Source organism: Nannospalax galili, unplaced genomic scaffold, assembly GCF_000622305.1.
Source record: "Nannospalax galili isolate Female #2095 unplaced genomic scaffold, S.galili_v1.0 scaffold856, whole genome shotgun sequence".
Classification (NCBI taxonomy): domain Eukaryota; kingdom Metazoa; phylum Chordata; class Mammalia; order Rodentia; family Spalacidae; genus Nannospalax; species Nannospalax galili.
The window spans coordinates 1,345,956-1,363,347 of NW_008339573.1; the positions used below are offsets into that span (position 1 = coordinate 1,345,956).

The 17,392-nt window shown below is 41.9% G+C and overlaps 1 protein-coding gene across 2 annotated transcripts; it reads left to right on the forward strand.

The window, feature by feature from the left end:
* The first annotated feature begins 354 nt into the window (after window positions 1–354).
* On the forward strand, window positions 355–17,116 carry Nme5 (NME/NM23 family member 5). Of its 2 annotated transcripts, XM_008834304.3 has the most exons (6): window positions 355–410; window positions 832–968; window positions 6,065–6,270; window positions 8,723–8,823; window positions 13,474–13,592; window positions 16,932–17,116. In XM_008834304.3, the coding sequence occupies exons 2-6, from the start codon at window positions 843–845 to the stop codon at window positions 17,010–17,012; spliced, it is 633 nt and encodes a 210-aa protein (XP_008832526.1). In that variant the 5' UTR covers window positions 355–410; window positions 832–842; the 3' UTR covers window positions 17,013–17,116. The 2 variants fall into 2 exon arrangements, with proteins under 2 accessions (XP_008832526.1, XP_017653960.1); XM_017798471.2 differs by lacking the exon at window positions 13,474–13,592 and having other exon boundaries at window positions 16,932–17,037.
* Window positions 17,117–17,392: the final 276 nt, after the last annotated feature.

Here is a 17,392-nt window from a genome sequence, read left to right on the forward strand (position 1 = left end):
GGTGGCGCACACCTTTAGTCCCAGCACTTGGGAGACAGAGGCAGGTGGATCTCTGTGAGTTTGAGACCAGCCTGGTCTACATAGCAAGTTTCAGGCCAGCTGGGGACTACAAGGAGACCCTGTCTCAAAAAGAACCCCCCTCATAAATATATATATATAGTGTGTGTGTGTGTGTGTGTCTGTGTGTGTGTCTGTGCTGTCTGTGTATTTAAATTACGAGGAAAGTATTAGAAAATGTTTAGAACTGTAAGAGTCATATGGAGAGCAAAACGTCCCTGGCTGATCCTTGATTAAAACAAATCTATTAGAAGCTGAAAAAAAGTTGCTGGGATTGGTCCTCTGCAGCCACCGTAGCGAAATAGGGTTTCAGGTCTCTTAGCAACGAGTTTGTGATAACACCTGACCCAGAGGTGAGTACTCAAAGGGTCCAACCTGGAGATTGCCAAAGGACTTGGAGCCCCTGTCCCCCAATCATGCCTGATCCTGCACCGGAGTGGTCCCTGAGGGGTGGGTCTCATCACGAAAGCAGCCTGCTGGGGCTGCTCCCCTACCAGTGGAGCGGTGCACTATTAACGGCCAGCTCTCCCTAGCTCCTGCCTGGACAATCCTTCCATCCGCCTTAGAGAAAGCCGCGCCGGCTGGCTTGGGCGCTGTAAAAACCAAATTCTTAAAAAACTACTTGTAGAAAGACATGGCTGTGTCTACTGTCAATAAATTAATAAAATCTTGCACCTAATACTACTATTCTTAATCAGAATTACATTGAATTTGGGATGGGGGATACATGTCATTGCAGTTGATACCTACCAAGAAATTCTTAAATTGTACCAGGAAACGCCAGAATGGAAATAATGCCCCCACCTCAGATATACGTAGAAAAAACTCTAGGGCTTATCAAACCAGATATTGTTGACAAAGAGGAGGAGATTCGAGACATTATTCTCAGATCTGGATTCACCGTCGTTCAGGTAACTTCTGAGCATGATCATGCCTTCTTATCTGTTCCCCAGTTTTGTTACGCTTATGTAAATGTGGCCACCGATTTAGATCCTTCATGCTAAACCTGAAATTTACGGTTTCGACTATAAAGTTTACATGTGAAAGAGGAAATAGTGGCACCTGCCAGTTACCAGTACTTGGGAAGTGGAGGTCTAAAGGATCAGATGTTCAAGGTCATTGTCAGCTACATAATGAGTTTGGAATTTGACTCCAAATGCATAAGACCTGTCTCAAAAATTAGTTCAATGTAATAGTTAAGTTTTTCACACTTCAAAAGAATGTTGAATAAGAAGCAAAAGAAGCAAAATTGCCTTTTCCTTCCCTTAACTTCTTCCAAGTCCCAGTATAGAGAGAGGAAATAACACATGCTCTTCTTCCATGAGTTTTGTGTTTGAAAACGTTTTTTTCCCTAGAAAATGGAGCCAGCCTACTCTCTGACTCCTTCAAACAGTCTCTTTGTAACATTTTGGATCATTATGTCTGAATCTATTGTATCCTTTTTAAGTTACGTGCAATATTCCTGTGCATAGTTTGAGTCTCTATTGGTATTTTTTTCAGTTATAAACATTTAGTGTTTTTTTTTTAAGACTCAGAAGAGCTTAAACTCTAGGCCTTCTTGGGCTTCAGGGGGTTTCAAGCCATGCTCTAGTATGACCATGTCTCAAACTAAAAGCCAAAAAGTGTAAAGATATCAAGTAGAATTTAATGTTTTAAATTTTTTTTTTATTTTATGTGTATGAGTGTATTGCCTGCATGTATGTAAATGCACCCATGAAAGTCAAAAGAGGGTGTTCGAGCCCCTGGATCTGGAGTTACAGATGGTTGTTAGCTGCCATGTGGGCGCTACAAGAACAGCCAGTGCTCTTAACCACTGAGCCATCTCACCAGCCCAAATTTAATATTTTAAATCTTTTGTTTACTATCCTTATTTGGATTTCTAGGCTTTTTTTTTATTTTAAAATTATATAGTATCATATTGTCTATTAGTAGGTTTTTTTGTTCTGTTTTTTGCTTGTTTTTGAGACAGGGTCTCCCTGTAGCCCCATGTCCAGCTAGTTAGTGTTTTAAAGATAAAGAAAACTGGGCTGGGGAGATGATTTAGTTGGTACAGCACTTGCTAAGCAAGCATGAGGATCTGAGTTTGCATCCCCAGCACCCACATAAAAAGCTGGGTGCTGTGGCAGGTACCTGTTATGTTAGTGTTAGGGAAGCAGAGCAGGAGGGTCTCTGGAGCTGGCTGCCTGCTAGTCTTTACAAATTGGTGAACTCCAGGTTCAGGAAGAGACTCTGTCTCAAAAAATAAGATGGAGCAGGGCATGATGGTGCACGCCACGCCTTTAATCCCAGCACTCAGGAAGCAGAGGCAGGAGGATTTCTGTGAGTTCAAGGCCAACCTGGTCTACATAGTAAGTTTCAGGCCAGCTGGGGCTACAGGAAGACGCTGTCTCAAAAAAAAAAAAAAGATGGAGAGTGACTGAGGAAGACTCCCAATGTTGACTCTTGGCTACACACACACAACATACACTATTCACCTGTGTGCATGGGTGTGAATATACCCATGAACACATGCACATACATAGTCTACACAAAAAAAAGAAAGAAGAGAGGGGAGGGGAAGGAAAAAGAAAGCTTTAGTCGTCAGAAGTATGTGATTTCAATTGAGCTTCCAAGGATAAAGACAGAGTTGAGATGGTATAAGAGCTGGGTGTGGTGCTACACCTTTAATCCCAGCACTTGGGATGCAGAGGCAGGTGGATCTCTGTGAGTTCAAGGTCACCCTGTTCTACTTAGTGAGTTCCAGACCAGGTGGGGCTGTAGGGAGACACTGTCTCAAAAAAGACTGAAAAACAACAAAAAAAGGAAAGTATAAAGATACGGTCACACAGTTAAAAGATTCAGATACTCTTTAATAAATGTTAAGAAAACTAAGGTGCCACTAAAAAAAGTCCAATGAAATATTTTATTCCGGGATAACTCTAAATGGACCTGATACCTATTAAAAAATCAAAGTCCATAGGTAGGGCTAGGGTATAGCTTAGTGGTAGAACACAGGCATAGTATGCATGAAGCTGTGGGTTCAATTCCTGCCACCGTCCCGAAACCAAAAATATGAAAACATGCCATCTTTTTTTTTTTTTCCTCCTTGTAGCCCCAGCTGGCCTGGTACTTGCTTTGTAGATCAGGCTGATCTCACAGAGATCTGTCTGCCTCTGCCCCTTGAATGCTGTGATTAAAGGTGTGCACCACAACACCAAGGCTGGCTAGTGCTTATTACAGATTAAAAATTAATAGCATGGTAGCACACATGTTTCTTTAGTCCCAGCTCTCAAGAAGCAGAGTCAGGCAGATCTCTGTGAGATCGAGGCCAGCTAGGCCTACATAGTGAAACCCTATCTCAAAACCAAGAGGATCAACAGTTCTTTTCTTCCTTTTACAATGTTTATTTATTTATTTTTGGTCTTTTTGAAGCAGGACCTCCCTGAAGCCCCAGCTGGCCTGGAACTCACTATGTAGAACAGGGTGACCTTGAATTCACAGAGATCCACCCGCCTCTACCTCCCAAGAGCTGGGATTAAAGCATGCGCCACCACACCTGGCCCTTTTTCAAAGTTTAACATTTTTTTATTTTATGTGTTTGAGTGTTTTGCCCTCATGGATGTCAGTTCACCCATGCATGCAATGCCCATGGAGGCCAGAAGAGGGTGTTAAATTCCCTGGAACAGTAGTTAAAGACAGCTGTTAGCCACCATATGAGTGCTGGCAGCCAAACCCAGGTCCTCTGCAAGAGCAGCCAGTGCTCTTAACCACTAAGTCATCTCTCCAGTTCCAGCTATTTCATATAACTGAAATCATAAGTCATGCTTATATGATATGTTTGTAAAATAGGCTTTATTGTAGTTGAGAGCTTACTCAACTTTCTTATCCTGTCTAGAGAAAATGGTCTGAAAAACTGATCTTTCTTTTCAGTAGGTAGCAATCTTTCCTTTGTTACAAACTATGAATTCTGTTCCTGTTATTTGATACCACTGTTTCTAAAACTAATTTCAATTTTTTTTCATCTGATTTCTTTCTCTTTTTTTGGTCTTTTTGAGACAGGGTCTTCCTGTAGCCCCAGCTGGTCTGGAACTCACTATGTAGACCAGGCTGGCCTTGAACTCACAGAGATCCACCTGCCTCTGCCTTCTGAGCACTTGGATTAAAGGCCTGCACCACTACACCTGACTTTAATTAATTAATCAATTTGTATGTGTCTAGGTGAGTGCATGGTCATATGTGTATGCAGATATGTGCATCTGCTTGCACTCATGGGAGGCCAGAAAAGCTGAAGTTACATGCGTTTGGTTGACACTCGGTTTGTTATGTGGGTGCTAAGATCCAAACTCAGCTCTTCATGATTGCACAGCAAGCACTCCTTAAAATCATATTTTTTTACATTTAGGTGTGTGTGTGTATGTGTGTGTGTGTGTGTGTGTGTGTTCCTGCACAAGTGCTACAACACATGTGTGAAGGTCAGAAGACAACTTGTAGGAGACAGTTCTCTCTTTCTACCATGTAGATTCTGGCAGTTGAACTCAGGTCCTCAGCTTTGGCAATAAGAGCCTTTACCCACTGAGTCATCTCATCAGCCTAAGAATTTTTTTTGATCTAATTTCTTTCTTTTTTTTTTTAGTAATATATTCATTTTCATTTTATGTGTTTGACTGTTTCGCCTGCATGTATATAGATGCAGCACATGCATGCAGTGCCCATGGAGACCAGAAGAGGGCGTCCAATCCCTTGGAACTGGAGTTACAGACGTTTGTAAGCCTGCCGTGTGGATGCTGGGAACTGAACCCAGGTCTTCTGCAAGAGCAGACAGTGCTTTTAACCAGGGAGCCATCTCTCTGACCCCAGAAATTTTTATTTTCCTTTCTTTCCTTTTCTTTTTTTTTGATCTTTTTGAGACAGGGTCTCCCTGTAGCGCCAGCTGTCCTGGAACTCACTATGTAGACCAGGCTGGCCTTAAACTCACAGAGATCCACCTGCCTCTGTCTCCCCAGTGCTGGGATTAAAGGCATGTGCCACCATGCCCGGCAGGAATTGGTTTTTTTTGTGCTGTGCATGTCTGTGTGTGTGTGTGTCTGTGTGTGTTTGTCACCAATCTTTAATTGAAAAGAATTGTTTTCTTAAGGAGGATAAATACTTCCTCTTATCTTATTTCAGAACATATTTAATATAATTTACTTTTTTTTTTTCATAGAGCAAGCTGTGGGTTTTATTACTTAAAAAAGCTGTATGGTTAATTCACTTTCTGACTCTGTGCTTGTGCCTTCAACACTTTCACAACACTGTCATGGACACATTTAGCACACATAGAACCACCATAGGCCCAGCTGACATGTTTTGTTTTTGACAATCTCATAAGGACTTTAGGCCTCACAGCATGAACCCCTTGAAGTCTCCCTGGGCATACAACACACGCAGATTGTTGTGCTTTCCCAACCTTCTTGGTATAAAGGTAAACAATCCTGTTACCAGAGGTTTGGGGCAGCCTAGTTTTGTTAGCGGCTGTATTGTAGGAAAGCCTACGACCATATGTCAAATGCTGGACCATTCTGAGTACCTCCAAACACTGTCCCCGGAAGAGGAAAAGGATCATTTACTTTCTTTATAATACAAATATAAATCTAAAGTGTGTAATCACTGATACTAATTTCAACTTATTGATGACTTGTTTGGGGGTTTATTTTTTTAGACAGGGTCACTGTGTAGGCCTAGGTGGCCTGGAACTCATTATGTTGAAGAGGCCTGCATCTACCTCCAGAGTGCTGGGATTAAAGGCATAAACTACCAGGCTAAGTTGGTTTTTTTTTTGAGTCAGAGTCTCACTCTGTAGCCCAAACTGGACTGGAACTCCCTATGTAACCCAGAGTGGCCTGTAATGCTCTATAATCCTCTTGTCTCAGGCTCCCAAGTGCTAAGATTACAGACATGAGCCACTATGCTTGGCAAGTTATTAATGACTTAATCAGGTTTTACTGAACTGTCACTTTAAATGCTTTTGTTGACTTTGTTCTTCTTACAGAGACGAAAACTCCTTCTCAGCCCTGAGCACTGCAGTAACTTTTATGTGGATCAGTATGGGAAAATGTTTTTCCCAAATTTGACAGCTTATATGAGTTCTGGACCACTTGTTGCTATGATACTAGCTAGACATAATGCCATCTCTTACTGGAAAGAACTTTTGGGACCAAGTAATAGTATAGTAGCTAAGGAGACACACCCAGACAGGTAATTTTCCTGGGGAGATTGGAGGGACTGAAATCATCCACAAAAATAAAATGAAAAAAGAAGAAAAAGATTTTATTGGATTGAAAGTTTTCTTTCATGTAAAAGTTTTGCTAAATGAACATTTTTCTCTGTAGAGGTAGTGAGTTTTCATTTTCACATTTCAGTGTGTATCTCAATATCAAATAGCACAGAGGGCTTCAGAGACTATCTCATATATGACTGATTAGCCCTGAATTAAAATGCCACTAAAGTAGGATTGATTTTTGGGGGGGGTGGGTTTGTTCTGTATAGGGCTTATTGTTTGGGGGTTTTGTTTGTTTGTTTTGTTTTGTTTGGCTCTTTTATGTAGCCCTGGCTGGTCTGGAACTGGCTATGTAGACCAGGCTACCTCAAACTCATAGGGATCTACTTGCCTCTGCCTTCTGGGTGCTGGGATTAAAGATATGTGCCTCCATAACCACCCCCAATCTGCCTATTTTTTGAGGCAGGGTTTCACTCTGTACCCATGCTGACCCATAAGTCACTATACAGCCCAGGGTAGCTTTGAATTCTTGGTCATCTTCCTGCTTCAGCCTCCCCATTTTTGAGATTACAGGCATGAGTCACTACAGTTGACTGTGAAGTAAGATTTTTTTTTTAATTATGTCTGTACATGTGTGCACTTGGGTCCCAGGACTGAACTCAAGTCATCAGGCTTGATGGCAAACATCTTTACCCATTGAGTCATCTCACTGCCCCTGAAGTAGGATTTTTTTTTTTAAGATTTATTTTTATTTCATGTGTATGGGTGTTCTACCCGCATGTATATATGGGCCCCACGTGCATGCCTGGTGCCTACAGAGGGCAGACAGCTGTGACTGCCAAGTGGGTGCTGGAAACTGAACCCAGGCCCTCTGCAAGAGCAGTAAGTGCTCTTAATCTCTGAGCCACCTCTCTAAGCCCCGGAAGTAGAATTTTTAATGGGAAAATTAGATTGGTGGATTTTTAAGATTTCTTTCTGTTCTTCTTGAGCACTCAGTGCTCTTAACCGCTGAGCCATCTCTCCAGGCCCTCTTTTTCTTTTTTAATTTTTTTTTTTTTTTTACTTTATATGTATGAATGTTTTCGCCTGCATGCATGTTAGTGCACCCATGTGTGCAATGCCCGAGGAGGCCAGAGAGGGTGTTGGATCCTCTGGAGCTAGAATTAGGGAGAGTTAGCTCCCATGTGGGTGCTGGGATCCAAACCCTGGTCCTCTGTAAGAGCAGCCAGTGTTCTTAATGGCTGAGCCATCTTTCCAGTCCTATTTTTATTTTAATTTTTTGGTCTTTTTGAGACAGGGTCTCCGTGTAGCCCCAGCTGTCCTGAAACTCACTATGTAGACCAGGCTGGCCTTGAACTCACAGAGATCCACCTGCCTCTGCCTCCCAATTGCTGGAATTAAAGGCATGTACCACCACGCACAACTCTATTTTTATTTTTAATTGTGTGAACGCATGTGTTTGTGTATTGGTATGTACACTTGAGTGCAGATTCCTTTGGAGCCCAGAAGTGCTTTGGATCCCGGGAGCTGAAGGTATAGGCCCCCTTAACTGCTGAGCCATCTCTTCAGCCTTAGAATTGTGTTTTAAAAGAATATTGGTGCTGGTGTGGTGGTGTATGCCTTTAATCCCAGCACCCAGCACTCAGGAAGTAGAGGCAGGCAGATCACTGTGAGTTCAAGGTGATCCTGGTCTACATAGCGAATTCCAGACCAGCTGGGGCTACAGGGACAGAGACCCTGCCTTAAAAAAAAGAATATTCGTAGTAAATGAGCAAAAATCCAAGTTTTTATTATTATCACTAGTGTCTTGAAACAAAACAGAGTTACTGCACTTTTGAATTTATATTTCCTTTTCACTTCTCACAGGACAGCTTTTGCTCTCTAGGTAGATGTAAGCTTAAAATTAGATTAATGAGCTCCTGTCTAAAAAGAGTCTGCAGAGTTGGCTCAATGGTTAGAATGCTTATTCTCTTCCAGGGGATCCAGGTTCAGTTCTCAGTACCCACATGGCAGCTCACAACTGCCATGAGCAGTTTCATGGTACACTTACATACATGCAAGCAAAACACTCAGAAAATAGAATTTGTTTTAAATGTTTGAGCAAATCAAGGAAGGAAAAAGGCAGGGGGAGCTGACAAGATGGCTCAGTGGGTAAAGGCACTTGCTGCTAAGCCTGATGACCTTTTTTGATCTTGGGACCTACATGGTGGAAAGAGAAAACCAGCTCCCACAAATTTTCCTCTGACTTCCACACATAGCCCATAGCTCATGTGCCTCCCCTACTCCCAACAAATAATAAATAAATAAATAAATAAATATATATATATATATAGAGAGAGAGAGAGAGAGAGAGAGAGAGAGAGAATCCATCCATATGAAGTAAGGAAAGGATGTCAGATTGGAAGGACACCATCTCTAATTTGCTTTTAGTCTTCGGGCAATTTATGGCACAGATGAACTGAGGAATGCACTTCATGGGAGCCATGACTTTGCTGCAGCAGAAAGAGAAATCCGGTTCATGTTTCCTGATGGTGAGTGACAGATGACTACTTTTCTCAAGTACATCTCCAAGTTGTTTACTTTAAAAAAAATTTTTTTTGAAGATGTGGCTGGATCTGGAAGATAGCATTTTTCTCCAAATGTGTTTTGCCATATTTTTGAGTTGTAATTAATCAAAAACTTGAAGCCAGAGAAGCCTGGGGATGTAGCCCAGTTGCTAGAGTACTTGCCTAGTACACACAAAACCCTGGGTTTGATCCTCAGCACCACATAAAACTGGGTGTGGTGATGCACCCCTAATTCTAGTACTGGAGAGGTGAGGTTCCAGAGGATCAGAAGCTCAAAATTCCTTCAGCTATGTAGGAGGCCAGGCTGAGCTACAAGAGACCTGATTTCAAAACAAAAACAAGTCAGGTGTGGTTTGGAGACAGAGGCAGGTGAATTGCTGTGAGATCAAGGCCAGCCTGGTTTATCTAGTGAGTTCCAGGCCAGCTGGTGCTATATAGTAAACCGTGGCTCAGTGGTTAAGAGCACTGACTGCTCTTGCTGAGGACCTGGGTTTTGTTCCCAGCACCCACATGGCAGCTAACTGCCATCCATAAGTTCAGTTCTAGGGGCTCCAACACCCTCTTCTGACCTCTATAGGCATTGCATGCACAGGGTGCATTTAAATACATGCAGGCAAAACACTCATACACATAAAATTAAAGAAACAAAACAACAACCCCTCCCAAACCCTTCAAACCAAAAATGGAAGCATTAACATTACTCACAGAATTAAATTGTTCCCAAGAAATCTTTTGAGAGTTTAATTTTTTCTTTTCTCTTGAACTAAACATATTGGGATTGTTCTTCTCCTTTGTGCTGTTATTCTACTTATCTATAATGCGTCAGTAGTGTTTTATACATGGAGGGGAAAGAATCTATTCCACCTTCTCTGATCGTTTATTGTTTGCCTAACAAAGTCTAATGCAGGACAGGCTGTTCTGTGCTGCTGCCCCTGAGCACTGCTCCTTTGTAGTATACTCAATAAACTTATCTTTTTCTTAATAATGATAATGATTATTATGATAATAATAATGATAATAATAATGGAGGAGGAAGAGGAAAAGGAGAAAAACCATCTCAAGTTGTTGTGAAGTTGATAATTTCAGGTCCTTTTTGGTTTTCATCCAATTGGAAGTTATGAAGTTGGTAAGAAATGGACATACTGAGCAACAGTACTTTTTTTTTAAAGCACTAGAGACTAAACCTAGGACCTCATCCATAATAGGCAAATACGCTGCCACTGGGGCACATCCCACCCTTTATGTATGTATGTATGTATGTATGTATGTATGTATGTATGTACGTATGTATGTATGTATTATAAGACTTATTTATTGCATGTCTGCGTGTGTGTGTGTGTGTGTGTGTGTGTGTGTGTGTGTATCTCACAGAGATCTGCCTGCCTCTTGCCTGGGAGTAAAAGCATCTAACAGCCCGAATAGTAGGAATTACAGGTGTGTGCCACCTCCTGCAGCATACTTGGTGGTCCCACTCAGGAACTTTTCTCCCCTCCCCTCCTTCCTTTCCTGGCCTCTCCTCTTCCCCCTCCTCCCCTCCTCCTCCTTCCCCTCCCCCCTCCCCCTCCCATAGTGCTGGGGAAAGAACCCAGGGCCTGGCACCTGCTGAGCAAGCCTTCTGCCATTGTCCTCACAGGCTCTTTTGCTGCTGTGATTAAACATTCTGCACTCCATGGGGGGAGGAAAGGGCTTGCTTCATCTTATACTTCCACATAACAGCCCATGACTGAGGGAAGTCAGGACAGGACCTCAAGGCAGGAACCTGGAGGCAAGCACCATGAAGGAACACTGCTCATTGGCTTGTTCTCTATGGCTCCCGTTCAGCCAGCTTTCTTTACTTTCTTTTTCTTCTTTTTTAAAAATTAATTTATTTTTATTTTATGTGATGAGTGTTTGACCTATATGTATGTAAATGCACCAATGGCCTTGGAGGCCAGAAGAGGGTGTCAGGTCCCTTGGAACTGGAGTTACATACAGGCAGCTGTGAGTAGCCATGTGGGTGATGTGAACCAAAACTGGGTCCTCTGCAAGAGCAACGAGTACTCTTTTTTTTCTGCCTTTTTGAGACAGGGTCTCCCTGAAGTCCCAGCTGTCCTGGAACTCACTATGTAGACCAGGCTGGCCTTAAACTTGCAGCGATCCACCTGCCTTTGCCTCCCAAGTCCTGGGATTAAAGGCATGCACCACCACGCTCTGCTGCAACAAGTACTCTTACCTGCTGGGCTGTGTACCACCACGCTCTGCTGCAACAAGTACTCTTACCTGCTGGGCTGTTTCTCCAGCTCTGGGAGGATTGTTTTGAGGTGGAGTTTTGCCACATAGTCCAAGTTGACCTCTTACTCATAATCTTCCTGTTTCAGCATCTGGAGAGCTAGAATTAACATGCATTTTGACATGTTTCTTCCTAGGTTTACTGTTCTGCATGCATGTACTTGTATGTATTTAAATAAACTATTATGGGGCTGGAGAGATGGCTCTTGGGTTAAAAACACTTGCTGTTCTTCCAGAAGACCCAGGTTCAATTCTAGCTAACAACTGTCTATTAACTCCAGTTCCAGTGGATCTGACTCCCCCTTCTGGCCTCTTTGGCATTGCACAACACAGGTACACTTACATACATGCAGACAAAAAACTCATACACATAAAATAAAAATAATAACATATTTTAAACTATTATGTATCATGTTCCATCTCTTGTTTTATTTTGTGTGTCTGTGTGTGTGCATGTGTGTGAGTACAGGCTCATGTATGCTACAGTGTGTACATCTATCGAATGAGCCGTCTTGATGGCCCCACTTCTTTATTTAAATATTTTATTTATTATTTTTACTTTATGTGTATGAGTTGGAGCCAGGCGCATGCCTTTAGTCCCATCGCAGAGTCAAAGGCAGGTGGATCTCTGTGAGATGGAGGCCTGCCTGGCCTACATAGTGAGTTCCAGGCCATCTTGGGGCTATAGGAAGACCCTGCCTTAAAACAACAACAAAAAAAACCAACAACTTGGGACTTGAGTGATGGAGCAGTAGTTAAGAGCACTTACTGCTCCTCCAGAAAATCTAGGTTCAGTTCACAGCACTCATATGGCAGCTAACACCCATCCTCTAACTCCAGTTCCAGGGAATCCAACACCCTTTTCTAGTCTCTGTGGGCACCAGGTACATCTGAGTTGCACTTACATACATGTAAGCAAAACACTCATACACATAAAAATAAATAAAATTTATAAAACCTTTATAACAGGAGGGCTAATTTGGGGTTCTATAGCACAGTTCTATAGCTATATATATATATATTATTTTTTTTTAAAGAAGGACTTATTATTGGAATCTGTATGTGAATATAAGTAACTCAATTTCCCATTTAGTTAATAAATTCTACTTGCTTCTGCTTGAACTAAATGTCTGACTTCAACCACAGCCTCTGAGCTTTATAAGTGGAGGTAAAAATTCCCTTCCTGAGCCGGGCGTGGTGGCACAAGCCTTTAGTCCCAGCACTTGGGAGGTAGAGGCAGGGGGATCTCGGTGAGTTCAAGGCCAGCCTGGTCTACATAGTGAGTTCCAGGACAGCTGTGGCTACAGGGAGACTCTGTCTCAAAAACACCAAAACACAAACAAACAAAAACCAACTCCCTTCCTGATACCTGTTATGTTTTCATTTGCTTTGGAAGTGAGCCCGATTTCAGAAGGCTGTGCGGACTTTCTTGAGTGTCCTCTTCCAAGCATTTTCAGTTCTTGAGTTGGGAATTGAAGTCAGGAAGTGTTTTAGAAGGAACTGCTCCCTTCCAAGTTAAAATCTAATGGGAGTGTGAAGGAAAGAGTGTCATTATTTTCAAAATGGGAGGCTTAGGGCTGGAGAGATGACTCAGCAGAGCACTTGGCTGCTCTTCCAGAAGACAGGGTTCAGTTCCCCGCGGCGCACTTACATATGTGCAGACAAAACACTCATACACATAAAAATAAATTTAAAAATTAAAGAAAAAAGCTCATAACTTTTTTTAATTTTCTGTGTATGAGTGTATTGCCTGCATGTGTATAAGTGTACCCATGTCATCCAGTGCGCACAAAGTCGGAAGAAGGTGTCAGATTCCCTGGAACTGCAGTTACAGACTGTTGTTAGCCACCACTTGGGTGCTGGGAATTGAACCCAGGTCCTCTGCAAGAGCAGCCAGTGCTCTTAACTGCTGAACCATCTTGCCAGCCCCAGAAGCTCATAACTTAAAAAAAAAGGAGGCTTTGGGGCTGTCTCAAAAAGACCAAAAAAAAAAAAAATTATATGTTAATAATTGTAAAAACACATTGAAAAATGATGAAGACATGAGTGTTTCCTATAACATGTAAAATCTTTTGAAGTCATCTCTAATTTTTTCTTTTTTTCTTTTTTTTTTTTTTTTTTTGAGGCGGGAGGGTTAGGGAGGTTTTAAGACAGGATTTCTAGCCCCAGCTGGCCTGCAACTCATTGTGTAAACCAGGCTGGCCTCCATCTCACAGAGATCTGCCTGCCTCTGCCCCCTGAGTGTTAAGACTAAAGGTGTGCACCACCACACCTGCATCCTTTTTAAACAACTGTATATTGTTTATTTATATTTTCTTTTTAATGAGAACATATTTGTGTCTGCAGTGATTATTGAACCCATTCCAATGGGACAAGCTGCTAAGGATTATTTAAATTCATACATAACACCAACTCTGCTTGAAGGACTCACGGAGCTCTGTAAGCAAAAACCAGCAGATCCATTTGTAAGACATCTTTTTATTCATATTGAAGAATATTGTTCATAGTTTTCATATTTAAAACTTTGTGTTTTTATTTCTTTGTTTTGAGGCACAGTCTTATTCTGTAGACCAGTCTGATCTGGAACTTGCTGTATAGCCCAGAATGACTCTAATTTACAGCAATCCTGCCTGCCTGCCTTAGCCTCCCAAGTGCTGGGATTATAGACCTAAGATACTATGTCTAGCTCTAAAACTAGCCAAGGCTAGCCTTAAGCTCCTGATCCTCCTGCTTCTCTGCCTCTCAAATATTAGGATTATAGGAATGAGCTACCAAGCCTGGCTTTTATTTTGCTTTTGCTTTTATTTTATTTTTGCAGTGCTGAGGATTAAACCTAGGGCTTTGAGCATCCTAGGCAAGTATTCTACCCCTGAGCTACATTCCCAGTCCCCTGACCAGCCTCCTGATCTGTAATTTTAACAAAACTACAAGGCCAGAGGCAGATCTCTGTGAGTTTGAGGTCATCCTGATCTACATAGCCAGTTCCAGGCTATAGGTAGACCTTGTCTCAAAAAAACAAAAGAAGCTGGCCATGGTGGCACTCGCCTTTAGTCCCAGCACTCAGGAGGCAGAGGCAAGCGGATCTCTGTGAGTTTGAGGCCAGCTTGGTCTACATGGTGAGTTCCAGGCCAGTTGTGGCTACAAGGAGACTCTGTTTCAAGAAGACCAAAAAAAAAAAAAAAAAACCAAAAAACTCTGTAACCTTGAAGCAACAGCTCTCTATCTCTGTCAACTCCCATTACCTCTACTACTTTCTGTGTCTATAAATTTCCCTGTTTTAGATATTTTATGTAAGTGTATGCATATATTTGCTCTTTTGTGTCAGGTATGATGGCCCCAAATTTGTAATCCTAGCAACTTGGAGGCTGAAAAAGAAGAATCACAAGCTCTACAGCTTGCTTGGCTATGACTTCATGGCCAGGCTGGGCAAGTTAGTGAGACCCTGACTGAAAACAAAAACTCAAAAGGGCCAGTGAGATGGCTCAATGGGTAAAAGCACTTGCCACGCAGGCCTCTTGAACTGAGTTCCATCCTAAGATTCCATAGTGAAAGGAGAGAACCAGCTCCCCAAATTGTCCTCTGACCTCCACAGGTACACCATGGAATGCGCGTGCACACACACACACACACACACACACACACACACACAAAACGGTGGGGGGCTGGGAGCCTGGTTTAGCAGTAAAGCACTTGCTTAGCATAGACAAAGCTCTGGATTCAGCTTTCAATATAGAAAACAAAAACCAAAAAACAACAACAAAAAACTTTTGTCTCTGAATTATTTCACTGTTTGATTTTTTTTTTGTTGTTTTTTTTTTGGTCTTTTTGAGTCAGGGTGTCCCTGTATTCCCAGCTGGCCTGGAACTCAGTATGTAGACTAGATCTGCCCGCCTCTGCCTCCCGAGTGCTGGGACTAAGATGTGCACCACCAAACTGGGCTGATGTTTCCAAGTTTCATTGATTTAACATTTATCAGAATTTTATTCCTTTACATGGATGATAATGTTCCGTTACATGTGTGTACCACATTTTGTATAAGCATTCAGATGTTGGTGGATGTTTGGTTGTGTGTATAATATTGTAACATTTGAATACCACTATCTGTGTGAGTCCCAGTTTTCAGTTCTTTGGGTAAATGTATAAGAATGGAGTTCTTGCCAGGCATGGTGGCGCACGCCTTCAATCCCAGCACTTGGGAGGCAGAGGCAGGAGGATCTCTGTGAGTTCAAGGCCAGCCTGGTCTACATAGTGAGTTCCAGGACAGCTGGGGCTACAAGAAGACCCTGTCTCAAAAAAGACAAATAAAAAAAAAAAAAAAAAATGGAGTTCTTGGGGCTGGAGAAATGGTTCAGTGGTTAAGAACACTGACTGTTCTTGCAGAAGACCGGGGTTAGAATCCCAGCACCCACATGGCAGCTAACAACTGTCTGTAACTCCAGTTCCAGGGGATCTGACAGCCTCTTCTGTGTTCCACAGGCATTGCACAACACAGGTGCACTTATCTGCCCACAGGCAATACACGCATACACATAAAATAAGAATAATACATAAAATATTAAAAGAAAAAAGAATGGAGATCTTGGGTTGTGGGGCAATTCTGTCTAGATTTTCTTTTCCACATAGTGGCCATGCCATTTGCCATTTACCTTCCTGTTCCCAGTGTTGGGGTTTCCAGTTTCCCTTTATCATTTTGTCATGGTCAATACTTGTTATTTTTAGTTCTTTTTGAGATATGGTCTCCCTGTAGCCCCAGCTGGCCTGGAACTTGGTATGTAGACCAGCCTGGCCTTGAACTCACAGAGATCCACCTGCCTCTGCCTCCTGGGTGCTGGGATTAAAGGTGTGTGCCACCACGCCCGGCCCTGCCTCCTTTCTAATTTAGGTCTGTACATAACAATTTTACACAGTATATACATAATAGTGTTGCAAATATTTTGTTTTGCCTTTTTAAAATTTTATTTTTGATTTATTTTTACTTTATGTGTATGAGTGTTTTGCCTGCTTGTGTTGTAAGTGCAGCATGTGTGCAAAATGCCCATGGAGGTCAGAAGAGGACACCAGATCCCCTGGAACTGGAGTTTTGGACAGTTGTTAGACACCATATTAGTGCCAGAAACTGAACCTGGGTCCTCTGCAAGAGCAGTCAATGCTCTTTACTGCTGAGCCATCTCTCCAGCCTTATTTATTTATTTAAAAAATATTTATTTTTATTTTATGTGTACATGTGTGTATCCCTGAGGGCATGTATGTATTTCACATGCATGTAAGTGCCCTTGGAAGCCAAAAAAGGGTGTTAAGATCTCCTGAAACTGGAGTTACAGGTGGTTGTGAGCTGCATGATTTGGGTACTGGGAATTGAACCATGTTCTCCAGTCCTTTGTAAGAGCAACAAGTGCTCTTAATGGCTGAGCCATCTCTCCAGCTGTTTATCTATCTATCTATCTATCTATCTATCTATCTATCTATCTATCTATCTATCTATCTATCTATCATCTATCTATCTTCTATCTATCATCTATCAATCATCTATCTATCTATCTATCTATCTATCTATCTATCTATCTATCTATCTATCTATCTATCATCTGTTTTTTTGTTTTGTTTTGAGACGGGTTCTCCCTATAGCCCCAGGTGTCCTGGGACTCACTATGTAGACCTGGGAGACCTCAAACTCACAGAAATTTGCCTGCTTCTGTGTCTCAATTGCTGGGATTAAAGGTGTGTGCTATCACACCTGCCCATTTTAAGATTTTGAAAAGAAATATTTAAATGTCTATTAACTTCAGTTTTTCTTTTTTACATAGATTTGGCTAGCTGACTGGCTGCTGAAAAATAATCCCAACAAACCTAAACTTGATCATTGTCCGGTAGCAGAAGAGCCTTAACATACTCCAAAGAACAAATCATGAACTGTCTTATTGTTAAAAGCCTATGAATCTACTTTTAAAAAGAAACTTCTTTCCTAAGGGTTTAAGTAACTGCATCCAAAATAAACCATTTCTTTTTCTTTACATTTTAAATATTTTAAAATTTATTTTAATTTTATGTGTATGAGTGTTTTACCTACGTGTATGTAGGTGTACTACATGTATACAATGCCTTCAGAGGCCAGAAGAGAGTGTCAGATCCCCTAGGACTGGAGTTACAGATGGTACCATGTGGGTGCTGGGAACCAAACCCAGGTTGGGGTCGAGCATTGTGGCTGAAGCCTTTAATTCCAGAACTCAGGAGACAGGGTCAGGTGAATCTCTGTGAGTTCAAGGCC